The sequence below is a fragment of the Microcebus murinus genome, chromosome 1 (assembly GCF_040939455.1).
Source record: "Microcebus murinus isolate Inina chromosome 1, M.murinus_Inina_mat1.0, whole genome shotgun sequence".
In the NCBI taxonomy this organism is placed as follows: domain Eukaryota; kingdom Metazoa; phylum Chordata; class Mammalia; order Primates; family Cheirogaleidae; genus Microcebus; species Microcebus murinus.
Window position 1 is genome coordinate 148,818,299 of NC_134104.1, and position 18,337 is coordinate 148,836,635.

Here is an 18,337-nt window from a genome sequence, read left to right on the forward strand (position 1 = left end):
TCACTGCAGCCTCGAACTCCTGGGCTCAAGCAATCCTCCTGCTTCAGCCTCCTGAGTAGCTGGGACTACAGGCATGCACCATCACCATGCCTGGCTAATTTATTTTACTTTTTGTAGAGGCAGGTTCTTGCTTATGTTGCCCAGGCTGGTCTTGAACTGACATCAAGTGATCCTCCTGCCTCGACTTCCCTAAGTGCTGGGATTACAGGTGTGAGCCGTGGCACCCAACCCCTGTTTATTCTCTGTGGCTGCTGCTCATTTTTCACGGGGGACAGAGCTCTGGGCTGTACTGTCACTGGCTCCCTCCTCTCATTGCTCAGCTTCCCCACCTGAGCAACAAGAAGGTTGAACCAGATGGTATCTAAAGCTCTGTCAACTCCCAAATCCCAGCACCCAGTAACTCAGATGTTGATTTCAGAAGTTGTTGCCTTCCTCTAAAAGATTCTGACTCAGGACAGATGGTAGAGTGATACTTGGAGTATGAATTCCCCAGTGTGTTTAGAGGATAGTCAGGAGAGGATGGAGCATTTGCTTCCTTTCTGGGAATTTTATCAGCTGCTGCAGGAACGGCCTCTGCAAAAGGGGACAGGCTCCTGGCTGGGAACCTGATGATGTGGCCAGCAGCTGCGCCTCCTGGTGGCCATCCTGTGACGAGACTGGCCCTGGGAGATAAAGTCACCACCCTTAGTTGCAGACAGAAGCCCAGAGCAGGGAGCATGTCTGCCCAGGGCCCCCAGCAGGGCAGAGGCAGAGCCTGCCAAGGAAGCAGGCCTCCCCGCCCCTAGTGCGGTGCCCCGACTGCTCTTCCGGTTGGGGATTATTGCTAAGGGCTATCTGAACCCTCGCACCTGTCTAGACTTCACTGGACAAGAAGACCTTCTCTCAGCACCCTCCTCCCATTATGTCAGCCCCACATCATACCATACAGCAAAAAGGACGCGTAACTCAGGATTTTTCACACAAGTGCAAACGCGCGCGTTAATAACCGCCTTAGATTTATTCTCCTTCCACTTCTGGAGCCACATCATTTATTTATACATACGCAGGATATAAATGGCTATACAATGTTCTTTACACACATTTACTCAAGTTTAGGTTTTACAGCTCTGTGGAAGTTTGTCAAAACATACCCATGATTTACTCAAAATAGATCTACACTGTTACATGACAACACTAGGAGGTTTGGGTGACACGGACAGCAAATATGCAAAATGAACATATGCAGTAAATGGTTTTGCCCTGACTAAATAGGCCTCGATATTGTATGCTCTTAATAGAAGGTCCATTAAACAAAATAGAATCCTGGGGGTCAAGTCACGGGAATAATTCATTAAATAATGCTTCTGAGGTGACCCCAGAATCTCACAAATGAAAGGGTTAAAGAAGGTCATATGTGCCAAGCAGGGGCTGAAGGACCGGAATGGGTTTGTTGATTTTACCCTAAATAAAAGGCGCTTGTGGGCAACAGCTCTGCCATGGGTACTCATGGGCAGATGTTTCCAGATCTCGCCATTCCCAGATTTTACTGACAAGCCCTTTTCCACAGGTTCCCTGCTGACGAGGTTTCCCCGGCAACAGAAGTTTGACATCACGCTCCCAGAACGGGAGAATGAGAGTGCTCTTTGTTTGGGTCGAGGACAGACCTTGAGGTTTGGCCCAACCACCAGAACCGGCCTCCTTGGATCCTGGAGTAGACGGAACACCAATGGGACCGCAGGCGCTGTGCCCAGGAAGTGGGAGGCAGGTCCAGGAGGAAAAAGAGAAGCCACTACCTCTCTAGAGTGAAAGAATGAGGCTGTTTACACTGCAGCAGCATAAAACACCTTTTTGTGAAGGCCAGAAGACGTGGCTGTGCAATGCTGCCTGAAGCACGCAAAAGAGCCTGCGTGTGCCAAGGGAACTCAAAGCCTTCCTCCTGCACACAAACAGTGGATTCACCCCGTGTTCCCCTCCACGACCACTTCTGATCACTACAACAGCACACCAGCGAAGCAGGCCAAGCTCACCATTTCCCAAATGAGGACACGGAGGCCAGATGGGCATTGACTTGCCCACTGTTGTCAGGTCCAGTCTCTAGGCAGACTGTTGTCCTGGTTCTTTGGTTCCTTGCTTGAAAAATTCACGAGCAAGGCCGGTGTGACGGAGCGACCACAGACAGGGAGCAATTCCACACACATAGCTTTTACTGCAAGAAAGAAGAGAGCTGGCCGGGCGCGGTGGCTCACGCCTGTAATCCTAGCTCTTGGGAGGCCAAGGCGGGCGGATTGCTCAAGGTCAGGAGTTCAAAACCAGCCTGAGCAAGAGCGAGACCCTGTCTCTACTATAAATAGAAAGAAATTAATTGGCCAACTGATATATATATAAATTAGCCGGGCATGGTGGTGCATGCCTGTAGTCCCAGCTACTCGGGAGGCTGAGGCAGAAGGATTGCTTGAGCCCAGGAGTCTGAGGTTGCTGTGAGCTAGGCTGACGCCATGGCACTCACTCTAGCCTGGACAACAAAGCGAGACTCTGTCTAAAAAAAAAAAAAGAAGAGACCTGTAGAAAGCGAGAGTATGTTCCAGTGGGGAACAGGTCAGTCTCCATGAGTGGAGAAAGATGTTAAGGACTCCCAGGTGGTTTCCTGTTACTGGCCTGGTCCAGAGAAAGGGCTTTCGGAAGGTGTGGGACGGTACCAGATTGATTTATATGATTGACAGGTGTTCTTATAACAAAGTTACATGGAAGGAGCCTCTGAGATGGCTGGCAAGGTCTCTTTCTTGACCTGTATGGTGTGTACCTTATAAAAAAATTATTACAGAGTCATAATAGTCTTTATTTTTGCGTGTCTTTCTATAGCTATGTTTTATTTTACAATAAAATGATTTGGTAAGTTAAAAAAAAAAGTTGCAACTCCACAGGTGTGTATGTCTCAAAACCTCAGGCTCCTGCTCTTTGTGGTTGTTAGCTATGTTTTCCTGCCGTCCGCTCCCCGGCTTCTCCGCCCCTAGGAACCACCCTCCTGGCCTGTGTCTGCCACCTGCAGATTTGGTCCCTGCCTAACACTGTGGCGCAGGACTGAGTAGAAGGGCCAAGCCAATCTCCAGGCCACCTGGTCAGCTGACCAGTGCACTCCTTCCCCTACCTCCTCTCTCAGGGCCACATCTACTTTCTCTTCCTCCACCATTAACTCCCAGTACACAGGCAGCGCTTCCCCAGACCTGCGCGGGACTCGTGCAGGAACATTTGGAATGTGAGCACTGTCTGAACAGGGGTTTGCCAAGCACATCTGATCACCATAAGCACTCCCATCCCTGCCTGTCCTCACTTGCGAAGCCCTGTGCAAGCAGGCAGCAGGTTGTCTGAGGGCCACTGTCCTGCATGTCACAGTCAGTGGCCAACTCCTTTAAGGAACAGCAAACAGCAACCCCGGATGAAGGTGCAGCATGCAGCCCCTACATGCTAAGGGGCAGCTGCTATCTTCCAGCAGAGACAACCTCTAGCTCTGCTCCCTACCTATCCTCTGCTTCCCGCACCCCTAACAGCTGGCCTTGCTGCTGGCCCCCTGGCTGTCATCTTTGACTCTGAACAGTGCTGACCACCAAAGTGCTCCTCCTTTCCAAAACCTAAATCCTGGGCGGGGTTGGGCCTCAATGCAGTCTGCTCCCACTCTGAAGAGCCTCTACCCACCCTTCCAATTACAAGTAAAGGTGGCTTTCCCATCCCTGCAGAGACTCCAGTTTCAGCCTCTGTCCCCAGGGCTGGAATGGGTAGGGCTGTGGTGGAAAGAGGTAGGAGAGCTGGAGAATGGGAGCACCTATGAAAGAAGAGAGGAGCTCAACATGAGGTTGATCAAAATGACTAAATGTTTTAATACCCTTTTCAGCACCCCTTGAAGAACTTTAAAATGTTGGGCCCTGGTTCACAACACATTTCAACAGAGTTCACAGAAACCAGGGATGCGAAGCTGGGAGCCTATGGTGACATTCCTCCTGCTGTGGGCAGTGGAAACTCTGGCACTGAGAGGAAATGCCACCCCCAGTGTGCCCCCAGCTGTCTTCACCCGGGAAAGGAAAGCCAGGTATAGTCTTCGTCACAATAAGGCTAGCCTAGCGAAAAGAAAGCCAGAATTTACATGTTTCCTTCGTTAGGATACCTGGGGAAGGGGAAACCCAGGGGCCTGGCTCCCCTGGTCGGGAAACCCTGCCTAAGTGAACGGAGCCACACTCTCACCCTAATATAGCAGATGGGACTTAACACACTCTGATGCTCAAGATCCTGCAGTGTCTGATACTAGTAGGCACCTTACCTTTAAAGTTTTGTTTTCAACACGATGTCATCTATTTCCAGATCTAGCACTGTGAGGTCAGTTGGGCAGGAAGCATTTAACACCAGAAAAAGAAAGGTGCTTAGAACTACAGGGAGTCCATGGTGCAGTAAAGATGACTCCTGGGATTTGGAACCAGCTTTCTGGCATCAAGGGTCATGCAAAGGGCTACAAACCTCCAACCCTAAACCAAGTTAACCCTTTGCACTCAGATGTCAAGTGTGGATAATGTCGAGTGGATAATGAGAAAAAAGCAAGTGAGTGCAAAGGGTTAAACTCAAGCCTGGGATTTCTCTTGGATGAAATAACAAGAACTCCTTTCCTATCATTAATCTCTTCCTCTAGTTAAGTTGAGGCTTCTTTTAGCTAGATTTTAGTTAAACAATGCTTTTGTGGTCATTACTTGTACAGCTTTTCTAGTGCATTTTTTCCTTTTGCTTGCAAAAGGAAATCTTAAACCCCATGTAGATTTTAACTGATTAAGACCAAATTCAATCAAGTGTGGATAATTTCTCCACTAGGGCCTCAGTGGGCAAGAAGCATTCACCACGAAGGACTCATCTTCCAGTCTTGTCTTTACTACATGCTGAATATGGATCACAGGCTCAGACCCCCAGAGCATCGGGGAAACAGGGCAGCACCAGTACAACACAGGCTTAAAAAGAAAACAATACATTTTCAAGCTGTTCTTATCAACTTTTAGAGCTTTTTTGTGCTTCTAATTTAAAAGAATTTTTCTCCCCTCCTTGGGTTCCCGTTCTATTCTACCACCTCTTCAAAACTGTCTCCCAGAAAGACTGAAAATTCACCTGCCCAGGTGTGTAGAAAATTATGCAAATACATAATCAATGGAGAGACAACTCTGAAGCTTACATCTCAGGATACATATAATGTCCAGATATTTTATGTTAGGTTAAAAATAGAAAATTCTATTCTAAGAAAATAAAGTTACTATGGCAACATCTTCCCAACATAGTTCCCAGTTTTCCTTAAAATGACATGAAGGTAGCTCAATAACAATACGATAGCTGTGGTAACCAAATATAACTGAATTCTCTAAAACTACATTCTTGCTTTCCCCACCTACTCAATAACTCTTCCAATGGTTTTCCACTTTTAAAACCAAAATAGCACACTCGGAGGCCAAGGTGGGAGGATCGCTCAAGGTCAGGAATTCAAAACCAGCCCGAGCAAGAGTAAGACCCCGTCTCTACTAAAAATAGAAAGAAATTAATTGGCCAACTAAAAATATATAGAGAAAAAATTAGCCGGGCATGGTGGCGTATGCCTGTAGTCCCAGCTACTTGGGAGGCTGAGACAGAAGAATTGCTTGAGCCCAGGAGTTTGAGGTTGCTGTGAGCTAGGCTGACACCACGGCACTCTAGCCTGGGCAACACAGTGAGACCCTGTCTCAAAAAAACAAAAAATGAAAAAACAAAAATAGGATTTTTTAATTTACCAAGACCATATAACTGAACCCAAAGTACTCCATGCAATTGTGGTTGTGCTAATCAGATTCCAGACTTCTACAAAGAACAATCCAAAGCGCAAACTCCTCAAATGGCCTCCTGAGAGGTAGGAGACAACCAGGTTGAATATCCTGGAGGCGTGGCCAGGCGCAGTGGCTCACAGCTGTAATCCTAGCTCACTGGGAGGCCTAGGCAGGAGGACTGCTTGAGTTCAGGAGTTCAAGACCAGCCTGAGCAAGAACAAGACCCCCGCTCTACTAGAAATAGAAAATTCAGCTGGCATCATGGTGCGTGCCTGTAGTCCCAGCTACTCAGGAGACTACAGCAGGAGGACTGCTTGAGTCTAGGAGTTTGAGGTTGCTGTGAGCTATGATGATGCCACTGCACTCTACCTAGGGTAACAGAGTAAGACTCTGTCTCAAAAACAAAAACAAAAAAACTCTGGAGGCCTAAGGGATCTTATTCAGAACCATATTTTGGAAAACTATGATCAATCAATTTTTTGACAATGAAAGAAAGTAACTTTCCAGAGCACATACTAATCTTTATAAAGCTTTAAAAAGTTAATATCTACTTAACTCTTGTTCATAAAAAATGAGTCCCTCAAGCTAATTACAATTACTGGAAAAGATGTACAGGAGTAATCAAGTTGGGAGGCCCTCCGAGAACAGCACACGGGGCAAAGTACTCATCATCCTTAAAATGACAGGCACTCAGCTGTGCTGAAAACGCTGATGACACCTCCCCAAGGTGGCCTGTGAAGTGCCACCGAATCCATGCCCTCCACCTACTCGTTTGTGGCCAACTGTTATGAATCCTGAAATTCTCATTTCTGCTCATGCTTATAAGCGTATGGCCCAGAAGTAGCGGTTATTCAGTTAATTCTTTAAAACTACAGATATACCCTGCAAATAAATATAAAACACTTCTGTACCTACAGTCCTACCACCATAAAAAGTTATATATAAATTAAACTCAAATTTCTTAACCACTTGCTCAGCTTAAGTTTGCCCCCACCTAAATGAAGTTCACTTTATATCCAAAATATATTTAAATATTCCAAAAGTATATTTAAAAAAAAGATAAACAAAATTTATCTAGCTTACATTTATGAACCACATTAAATTTTTAATTCACCCTGTACTGACCTTCTAAAAAAATAGTCTATTTAGACTGGAAAGCTGATTTTCATTTTAAAGTGGTTCCTCAGACACGACTGCCAATTACTAAAACTAGTGTTATTGAATCTAGTGGTTTATTGCATCATTCAATATAAAAGACCAAAATATTTCCATTCTGATCTTTTAATAAATCCCTTTCTGAATGAGCCCCTAGAGTGTGCTATCCTACATAAACCAGCTGAACTGGAGATTCTGCTGTTACACTTGACACAAAACCGAGACTTGGTATCAAGCGACCTCACGACTTCCACTGCAACTGTAAAAAATTCCCAATTCTTGGCTTGTCAGTCCAGTTTTGTTGAAAGAAATTTCAAGGATGAAAACTTGAGGTGCAGTCGAGAAGCAGAAAGGAAAGCCTACGTTGATCCTCAAAAGTAAATCAAAGAATCTGTTCATCACACGGCGTCATCCTCATACTCCACAGTCAGACTGCTTCTCCTGAAGCTGCCTGGTCAGTATCTGGTGTGAAGACAGAAAAGCCACTCCTATGTGGAAAAGGATTTGCCAGAGGTTCCGCAGCCCATGTAGGTACACGTTGCCCAGGCAAATAAACAGCAGCATCAGCACCACCTTCATAGTCCGGGCTGGACTGTAGAACAGGTACAAATAACACTGAAATGAGACCACAAGAGGAAGTCCAATCAGAGATAACAAAATAATCACAAGGTGCAGAGCTGCCATGAACAGCATCACCTCCCTCACATTAAACTGAATTCACTACAATGAAGCTTGGGCCCACGGGTCAGGCTGCTGTTAGTCACTGGATGAAAATGAGGATTTGGAAGAGAGAAAGAAAGTGAAATAGGTGTCACAGGAGGAATCAGTGCATGGCACGTTTGAAAGAAGTTTAAGGAATCTAGACAGAAATGCCCAGGCTGTGGGCTGTACGGAAAGAAGGGACACAGGGTATGGGGCACACAGCCAGGCCAGGAGAGCCTAACCAGACTGACTGGCCTCCCAGTGAAATTTTCCTCCAGGGAGCCAAGACAGGAAAGCAAGCTGTTGAGAGAAAGCTGTGCTTATACTGTTTTGGTTTCTCCCAAGTCACAACTACACTGAGTACCACTGCTCCCTTGGGTATTCTCCTTATCATGTCGGTGAAAGCATCTCTGAGTCAGGGAAAGGCCTCACAGCAGGTAGAGTGACTGGTATTTTGTGCAGGGCTATCACAAAGAAAAGGGGCCACTCTTGTTCTGCAAAAGGTGGCAACAGCATTTGGGTTCAGTGTTAAAAAAAATAAACAACAACAAAAAAACCCCAGCCCAATCTCAGAACACAGAGCACTCCAACAAAGGCTCTAGCTACAGTGGGAGGGAGCTATCCAGGCAGGAACACAGTTGAGGAAAGGAGGTGGAACTGTAAGGTCCCTGCAGCCCTGATGCACAACTCTAGGAAACGGCCATTGGCTACACTCAAAGTATTAGGCACTCAGTTTCTAAAAAAACGAGTGCATTATCAATCTTCGATTGAAAATTTATTTTTGCATAATCAGGTACTTCTTAAAAAGAAACCATTCTAGAAAGCATGTGGAAGAGAGGGGAAGTGCTCTGAGAACAGAAATTTTAATTTAAAAAAAAGGAGAAAAAAGCTTATGTATGCAGAGAAAGTACTAAAATCTAAGCCCATGTGGAAGATAAGGAAGGAGAATTAGAGCCAGGTTCTTACTAAAATTAACTCTACCTATGAGGGATTCAAAAGCTTCTCTTTATACCACCCATTAGTACATAGCTTATTTGAAAATAACTAACTAATAATCAAAGCCTTCTAATTAATGTTCTAATGGTTATTTTAACTCCTAAGAGATAGCTTTGACTCAGGCAGCATTACTATTAAAAAACCAGCAGTTTTTTTTACCTAGTTCTATATTAAAAAACAAAAACAAACATATACACATAGACGTCACTTCTACAGAAGGACACTTCTGCCCTTAGACTGTTTTAATAAGCACAAGGCAACCCCCTGCCTCACACTACTCAGGCCCAACTCAATCCCCACTACAATCTCATCCTTCCTCTCTGGGGAGTCAAATCCAAACTCCTGGTTTCTGTTCTGCTGTTGTCAATGGCCCTGTGGCTTTCCCTTTCTGAGCCCGAAGTTCTTCCTCTGTAAAATGAGAGGATTGGACAGGATGGGCAAAGGTCTTTCCACCAAGGCAGCAGTCCCCAACCTTTTGGCACCAGGGAACAGTTTCATGGAAGACAAATAATTTTTCTGTGGACAAGGTGGGGCGGGGGGCAGAGCTCAGGCAGTGATGTGAGTGATGGGGAGCAGCTGCCAGTACAGATGAAGCTCTCCTGCTGCTCACCTCCAGCTGTGGGGCCCCCCTCCCCCCATTCCCAAGTTTCATAAAAAAACAATTTTTCCACAGATGTCGGGGAGCGGCGGAGCTCTGTGGCCTGGTCCCTAACAGCTGCAGAAAGGCTTGGTACTGTCCATGATTTGAAACACGACTTTGGTGGAACAAAAATGGGATCTAAAATTTGCTGATAGTTCCAACAGAGGAACAAAATAAGGCCATGGGTTTACCCTACTTACCAAAATATCACTGTTTCACCCACCTGGAAAATGCAGGCTACAAAAGGAATAAGAAAAGCCAGAATGTTTCCAATCTCTTCCTGGGCAACCTAAAACAAACATAAAGAACACAAGGAAAGGAATATTTAGATAAAAGGAAACACTGTAACATGAAGTACTTTACTCCCTCAGTTTGGTATGGTTGACAATATAAATTTCTGGCTGGGTGAAACATAAGTCCCTGCTTATGTATCAGATAAGGGTTAGCATGCAACCATTTTCAATGGCCTGGACATACCATGTGCCCTCCTGTCCCCATGTGTCTATGCTAAATCTTCACCTGGAATGAGCCCCCAATCCCTTTACCTCTCAAAATTCTATTCATCTGTCAATGCCAAGCTTTCTTTAATTCCTCTCACCCCCATATACTGCCACCTCCTTAGTGCTGCCACCACACTCTGCTTTGTGCCATGAGAGTCCCAAGGCAGGGACTATGCCTTAACCATCTTGTCAGCCGGGCAGCTATTCTAGTATACACAAACAGAAAGCTGGTAAGTGTCAGGTTATGAGTAATCACAGTGAGAGTGGAAACCATACCATACATCGGTCAAAGACAGGGTGTGTGGTAAGAGGCAGTTACCACTCCTATCACACAGGTCTGCTGCCATTCTCCAAACAGGTCAGTCTACACCAGTTTCCTGAGGTTCAACATCAGCCAAGTTTTTAGACTTTAGCCACCACATGCATGGGTATGGGCATGAGTAATGACTATCTGTTTATGCTAATAATGGTTCTATACCTTTTTAAAGTATTTGAAATACTTCAAAATTAAAAAACTATTTTTTTTAAAAAAAGCATTGAAATAGAAAGTTGCTTCAAGATGAGCAGGCCAACAAGGAATTTTCTAATGAAATAGTTCTTTGACAAAGACACAACGAATGTGGCGTCTGCATTATACAAATTGGACAACCTTTTCCCAGGGAAAAAGAGCCTGAACTTTAAAGTCTGAGAATCAAACTTTTGCCCTGGGGTAAATAATCCAGCCCCTGGAGTGACTCCTGGGGCCCCAAGGGCCATGGGGTAGTCTAATGTCCCTGTAGAAAGCTGTACATTTCTTACCAATATCCCAGCAGGTCCCTCTGGCTTCTTAGGACAAAAGAACAACTTTCAATTTCAATTTTTTGTAGTAAATTTTTTCAATTTACTACAAAGAATAAAATTTTAGATAAAGTTTTATTTGAATTAAAAAAATTTAAAATCTTAGTATATAATAACCTTATAAATAAAATGTATCCTCATCAGTTTCTTCCATCATATGTCCTTCAATTTAAACTGTAAAAAGAAAAAAAAAAGAGTTACCTGTAAAGAATGTTCTGCAAGGTGAACTCCACGAATGAGATTCAGAGCAGCACACATGATGTTGAGAATGAGGGAGAGGATACCCAGGGCTGTCACTGGTTCCATTCGGAAATTAGGAGCTTCACAATTAAAAAAAATAAGTGTCTAGTGAAAATAATTTCTATATGAAAGAAAAATAAACAAAGGCATTAACTAGACCTCCACTAACAATAGGTTTATTATGTTAAACATAGAATTACAAACATATTAATTTTTAAAGTAGCAGAAGTTAGAGGGGAAAAATGTAAGAAATGAAGGACAGAATGGATCAGGGAATCTGAGGTGAGTTTCTTCCAAAAGACAGGCCCTTCTCTAAGCAAACAAAGGTTTTTTAAGTGTTTAATTTCCATTCTATCTAAAGCAGTTGTTCTCAGTCAGCCCCACTCCAACAAATGGTATTTGGCAATGTCTGGAAACATTTTTGGTAGTCAAAACTAAAGACAGGATGCTACTAACATCTAGTGGGTAGAGGCCAGCAATGCCTCTAAATGTCCTCAAATGCAGAGGATAGGCCCCCCCCCAATAAAGAATTATCTAGTACAAAAATGTCAATAGGGCTTAGGTTGAGAAATCCTGGTTTAAAATAATTTCTTATGCCACCAGAGAGAACCATGGCTTTAGTTGCAAACTGACTGTCAAATTCTGAAAGCATTTTTGTTATACTCCTCAACCCTCAGCTTGTAAATGATGCACTCTTTTTCTAACAAGGACAATATACAGTGTCATATGTGCTTCTAGTGCGATTCCCAGCAAATGTAACTTTTTAAATTCTAAAGTAAGTGGGAAGAGGAGGAAAACAGTGGTAATTTAGGCTACAGGCTGTTTCTAGAACTACAATGAAAACAAATGTTCATTCTCTCTTTAAAGATAACTGCTGAAATTGATTCTGGCTCACAAAATTAAATGGTGTCCCACCCATTCTCTTGCTATAATTCTTTTCAAAGTCATCCTTTCTTGCCCTTACATTTCACACACAAATACACACACACATGCACACACAAATACCTAGCCACAATCCAACTGAAGCCTACTGTTAGTGCATTAGAGCTTCCACCAAGCAACTCAAAGTTCTGTTAGAACAGAATTTTCTACCTGTAAGGATTCTAGCCTCAGGACAATAAGGTGAGTCAAACCACTGTAAAATGTTCTAGAAAGATGGGCAAGTTGACACTTTGTGGACTTGTTCCTCTTGTCTAAGTGTTTAAAAAACAAGACATATATTGCAAAGTTATGTCTGTATTCATATATGGCAAGGGAGAAGCCTGGGGTTCAACTACCCAGTCTTCCTTTGACAAAATTAGGTTTACTCTCAATATAAATTAAAACTTATTAATTGGCACAAGAGCCAAACCAGGAATTTATTGGTTGAAACAGATTAAACCAAAATACAAATTAAGCCAAAAACAGGAACATTTTTTAAAACACCACTTTTGAAATTCAAGAAAAGAGTTTAGTAAATAAAAACACAGTTAAGAACAAAATAATTAGACCGTTACAGTGCAGACACAGCTCTATCTTTCAGAGAAAGATTCAGCTCTTATGCCACTACAGAATTCTTAGAATGTAAATATCCCCTTTAATTAAATATTAGTTTAACTGTAGGTATTTGTAAACAAGGAATGCAAAAAAATCATGCTTCATTATGTGCTATAGCATTGAGTGGCTAATAGTGTTAATGTCAGACAAAGTCATGGAATGCCAGGGCACTGTGATCCTCTTCATTAACACCTCATTCTTCAGATGAAGACTCTGAAATACACAGGGACAGACGGAGCTCCCAGGTCTCACGGAAAGCCAGATAATGAGTACTAGCCCTGGCTCTGGACCCTGCCTACCCCCATCCCCGCAGCCCTCCCTCCAACAAGGAGCGCAGGGATTTCTCAGTGGAGATGTGCAATGTTTCCACTAAGTGATGTGGTAAGGATTCATTGTCAAAAATATCCATCTATAAAACATACAAGTATGTACAGTTCAATAGGTGACTGACTTCCAACGAAAGAGAATGAATCTCCTTTTCAACATTTAAACTTGCAAACTTCGCTCTGGTTATGAAAACAACCTGCCAAGTCACTCTTCAACTCCTGAATTTCATCAAAAGAATAGCCTCCCCTCAAACCAACTCACTGTCACAATAGTCAAGTTTTTTTTATAACAGCCACCTGGAAACAGGATCAGTCTGTATTTTCCACAACATATTTTATACCCTCCCCAAAATATCTTTCTAGTAAAAAATCAACTTCTACTCGAAATATGAAACATCACTGCATATTCATCAACATTAGAGAACAACAAGCCACGTACCCGGCTCCAAGTGCATTGGTAGGTGACCATTCATCATCCCATTTGCCACATCTGTGTCCTCCACAGTGAGGACCACTGGAGGCTGGAATTCGAGCTCCTCTTGAATTTTTTCCAAGCTGCTCTTCATCTGAGAGGAACTTACATAGTTAAAATGCCACTTTATCTTCTGAATGATGCTATCTGCCAAAAGAAAGCAACCCAAGTTGAGCATTTTCATCAGAATGGATGCTATAAGACAGTATGTATGAAATGAAGTTCACATTTTTTTTAAGAGACAGAGTCTTGCACTGTCACCCAGGCTGGAGTGCAGTGACACAATCACAGCACACTGTAACCTCAAACTCCTGGCTCAAGTGAACCTCCTGCCTCAGCCTCTAGAGTAGCTGGGATTACAGGCGTGCACCACCAAACCAGGCTAATTTTATTTTTTGTAATGATGGGTTCTCTCTTATGTTGCCCAGGCTGGTCTTGAACTCAAGGTCTCAAGCGATCCTCCCACCTTAGCCTCCCAAAGTGCTGGGATTACAAGCGTGAGTCACCACACTCTGCCCAACTTCACATTTCTAAGAAAGTTATTAAGTTGGCCAGATTCTGAAGAATGTCAAGTTATACATACAGGTCAAATGATTACCACATATGAATATCAGTCTGATCAATCTCGTCAAAGCAGAGTGATTACAATGTGATTGCCTGCAGAGAAGGCAAAAATGCATTGCAAACCCCAGTTACAAGCAAGTCGGGGGAAAGGGGCTTGAGTCCCAGCTCAGTCACTTCTGATAGTATAATCTTAGGCAAGTCACAGAATATTTCCAAGCTTGAAAAATGGGGACAGTTATTACTGACCTGATTATCTCAAAAAAGCTTGTTTGAAAAAAATTACAAATGAATACAAATAAGTCATACAAACTAGGATTATATACTTGAAAGGTATTGGTTTTAATTCTTTAATTTATGTTAGTACTAATCCATTACCAAACCTTAAGCTTTTGAAGTGAAGTTTCATACATATTGGCAAAGCAAAATGACACATAATTCTAATATCAGCGTTCTTTGACTCATTCTACTCCCACTCAGTAATGAGCAAACAGGATGCTCAGGCAGGGTCTCCTGTCAGACAAAGCGCAGTGCTTTAGAAGGAATACATGCGGAGATGATGGAGGAGAAGAACACAGATTCACCCAGCCACAAAGTGACTGGCAGCCACAGGGTGCCGCCGCTGGGGTCTGTTTGGGGCTAGCATGCCCTCTCCATAGGAAGAAGTGGGGCTGATAGTACCAGTTTGAGCAAGGCCTCATAGGGAGATCCCGAGGCAGAACTCTCAGTCTATCCCAGGCTGGGGCCTGCACACCAGGGAGTTCCCCAGCACCTTCAGGTGACACCAAAAGAGAGTACTAGCCCCATTCCTGACGGGCCAGACAGCAGACCATATGGGAGAATGTGAGGGCTATGGCAGAAGTAGCCAGAAAGCCTAAGTGGCAACACTTTCAGGTGCTGGTCCTGCACCTGACCATTTGTACCAAATACTGCCAGACCCTTCTTCAGGAACATCACAGAGACAGCAGCTGTTTATGCAGAGACCACAGAATGTCCCCCAGCTCCCACCTCTACTCCCATTCTCCCAAGAGCTAGCTCAAAATGAACAAAAACAGAGCAGACACTATGATTATCACGCTGTATTCCAAAGCCCCTCAGCCTCCACAAGGCCTTTCTGGCAGAACCTAGAAAACATGTATCCTTTTCCAGAGCAAACCACTGAGGACCAGTTTTTTCTTATTTCCAAACCACTACAGACCTATACTTTGATAAAATACAATAAAAAATGATTGAAGGAATGTCTAACTATGATAAGAATTTCTAAGCACTGTTTCTCATTTTCTGTACTTACCTCATGATGGAAGAACGTCCTTTGAGTAGTACTGCTCTACAGCAAGGGTCAGCAAAATTTTCTTAAAGTGCCAGCCAGATAGTAAGTATTTCAGGCTGGAGGGCCACATGGTCTCTGCTACAACAACTCAACCCTGCTATCATAGAGCAACAGCAGCCCCAGACAACATGTAAAACAATGAGCATGACCGTGTTCCAGTTTATTTACAAAAACAGGTAGCTGACCTCTGGGCCACATTCGTTGACCCAGCTTCTGAGGGAAGTGGAGAATAGCCTAGCCAGGTTTCACCCTTCTTCCACCCTGCCCCCAGGCTCTGGGGAGATGAAAAGCCAGAGTGTGAAACCTCAGAGCTTTCAGGCCACTTCAACTACTGTGAAATCTCATGGTACAAGGGTGTTCTTTACTGACATGTTACTGCACCTCCAACAATTCTCCTGATGGTGAAAGCCAAACCTAAACTGTAAGTTCTACACATACAACACCATAGGAGAGAACAATAAATACAAAAGAAGGTTACAAACCAAACTCGAGAAAAGCATATGGCCTGGAGGCTAGCCCAATGCAGGTGCTGTCATAAGAAGCTGTGAATTCCCACCACAGGGTCTCCAGGAAGCAGAAGGCCATGGCTGCTGGACACTGGCGGGAGCAGATAGCCATGCAGGCCACATCCCCCGAAGAAGAAAAACTGAAACAAAAAGGTGACATCTGCATCATCAGGAAACAGACCCATGAATTCCTACCCCTCACCCAAACACAACCTTGGCTCCATTCTGTGCTTGGTTGCCCTTAAACAGTCCTGTAGCTGTTTGTTGCATATATATTATCTCTTTTTTTTTTTTTTTTTCTTGAGACAGAGTCTCACTTTGTTGCCCAGGCTAGAGTGAGTGCCGTGGCATCAGCCTAGCTCACAGCAACCTCAAACGCCTGGGCTCTAGCGATCCTCCTGCCTCAGCCTCCCGAGTAGCTGGGACTACAGGCATGCGCCACCATGCCTGGCTAATTTTTTCTGTATATATTAGTTGGCCAATTAATTTCTTTCTATTTATAGTAGAGATGGGGTCTCACTCTTGCTCAGGCTGGTTTTGAACTCCTGACCTTGAGCAATCCGCCTGCCTCGGCCTCCCAGAGTGCTAGGATTACAGGCGTGAGCCACCATGCCTGGCCTATATATTCTCTTTAGCTAGACCTATTCCTGAGACTGTGTCTTTCTTACCCACCTTTTTGTAACTGTAACTCTCTCTATAAAAACTTTTTTAATTTAGAGAAAGGATGACTCTCCCCCTTATGAAAAGAATCCTTTAGAAGGGCCTATGCCACTCTAGGATGGAAGTGTTTCTATATGAAAAAGGATCCCTGTTGTGGGGTGAATATGTATGTACCTCAAAAAAGTTTTGTTGAAGTCCTAACTCCCAGTACTTATAAATGTGACCTTATTTGGAAATAGAATGCAGATATAACAAGATAAAATGAGGTAATACCGGATTAGGGCAGGCCCTCACCTAATGACTGGCATCCTTGTAAGAAGAGGGAAATTTGGACATAGAGATAGAGAGAAGGTGGCCGGCCATGTGACCATGGAGGCAGATTGGAGTAATGCGTCTACAAACCAATGACCACCAGGAGGTAGCAGAGGTACAGGAAGGACTCTTCCTTAAGCTTGCAGAGGGAGAGTGGCCCTGCCTGGATTTCAGACTTCTGGCCTTCAGAACTGTGAAAGAATAAATTTCTGTTGTTTGGAGCCAGTTTGTGGTAATTTGTTTGTTATGGCAGCCCTAGGAAATTAACACAGCTCCTTAACTATAAAAAGCTATGGTACTGCTCACCTGTAAGAAAAGATAGTCTCAGTCTCCTCTGTGAAAATACGGTAAGTATTTCAGTCAAATTACAAATGAGTAGAACATTTCATATTTCTTTTTCAAAAAACTACTGAATATCCAAGATTTAATTCTGAAGTCTTAGACTTCTTTTATCTGTGAAAAATAGCCTTTAAAGAGAAAAGGTTTCCTATTTGAGGTACAGCACAAATTAGTTTGTCACAGCACAGTGAGGAAGAGGCTATCAAGGGGGGTGGGTTCAGGCACTCAGAGAAAGCACTTGCAAATGAGGGCAGGTGCAACTCAGCTTTTGCTCCTGAACACGCAGGGCCCACACCACAGGGTGACAGCTGTATGTGCCTACCATCTGGCAACCCCTTCAGGACACGGCAGTTCTCTACCTCACGCCAGCTAGCAGGATGTCAGGCTTGGACTTTTCCTTTTGTTTTTATAATTCTGAGACTAGATCCCCCTAAAACGACCTCAACTTATCAGGTCAACTAAAAATTTACTATTCAAGGAGAGCAAAACAGACTTGATAAGTGAAATTCTAAACACTAGAAAACACAGATGCAAAATATATGACAAGCCATTTTGATATTTTAAAATCTGCCTGCGCTCCTGATTCATCCATAGAATGATAAGGTACTTACTCTAAGTCCTAGAATAGGAAATGATTTTACACATAAGGAGCAGACTTGGTGCCTAACTGCCTGCACTCAAATCCTGGGTCTACTGCCACTTACTAACAATATAAACTTGGCTAAGTTGCTTAACCTCAATCTCCTCCTCTGTAAAACAGGTATAATACTAGTATCTACCTCATAAGCCACATAACCCATAGAATGTGCCTGGCATATAGATAGCACTCAATAATATTAGCTATTATGACTATAACAGCTTGATTTCTACTTCCATTGGGGCATTTTCCCCACTATATTATACTCAGTTATATATTTCTCTTGTGCCCTCATTGGATTTTAAGTCCCTTGAGAAAAGAGACCTACTCACTCATTTTTCACTCCCCTGTTCCTGTCATGTAATAAAAATTTTAAAGTTTAAAAGTGAAAAAATTAAAAAGCAAAAGCTTAAGAGCCATAAATGAAGTCTTTTTTCTTATTTTCTTGGCTTTCTTAGTCTCACCTTTTACCCATTCCAACATTTTAATCTAATAGCTCCTCCTTTCCTCACCCATTTTTCTCCCCTGCATCTAAGTGCAGAAAAAACTATGAAACTAAAGGCACAAAAACTAGTTGAACCCATGTCTCCAGGTGCTCGTGAGCACTCCACTAACAGAACTTAGGAGTTGGAGCAGTGATGCTTGAGGCTCTTGAAATCCACTTCGTCCATGATCCTATTGCCATAAACACACACCTCAGACCACTGCCAAATGCCAGATCTACTTTTATCACACAATGTGATCAGCACTGTGTGGTTAAAAGTAACCCAACCAATGCTGGTAAAAGTAA

General features: G+C 43.5%; 1 protein-coding gene across 1 annotated transcript in view; it reads right to left on the reverse strand.

Annotated features, from left to right (window-relative positions):
- Positions 1 to 978: 978 nt before the first annotated feature.
- Positions 979 to 18,337, reverse strand: part of SEC22C (SEC22 homolog C, vesicle trafficking protein) — a 31,340-nt gene continuing 13,981 nt past the window's right edge. Inside the window, exons 3-8 of the mRNA XM_012770254.2 lie at positions 15,576 to 15,739; positions 13,170 to 13,349; positions 10,830 to 10,948; positions 9,515 to 9,580; positions 2,539 to 7,568; positions 979 to 2,203 (exon numbers count right to left, since the gene is read on the reverse strand). Of these exons, the coding sequence (XP_012625708.2) occupies positions 7,368 to 7,568; positions 9,515 to 9,580; positions 10,830 to 10,948; positions 13,170 to 13,349; positions 15,576 to 15,739 (730 nt within the window). The 3' untranslated portion in view covers positions 979 to 2,203; positions 2,539 to 7,367. The remainder of the gene's footprint in view (positions 2,204 to 2,538; positions 7,569 to 9,514; positions 9,581 to 10,829; positions 10,949 to 13,169; positions 13,350 to 15,575; positions 15,740 to 18,337) is intronic.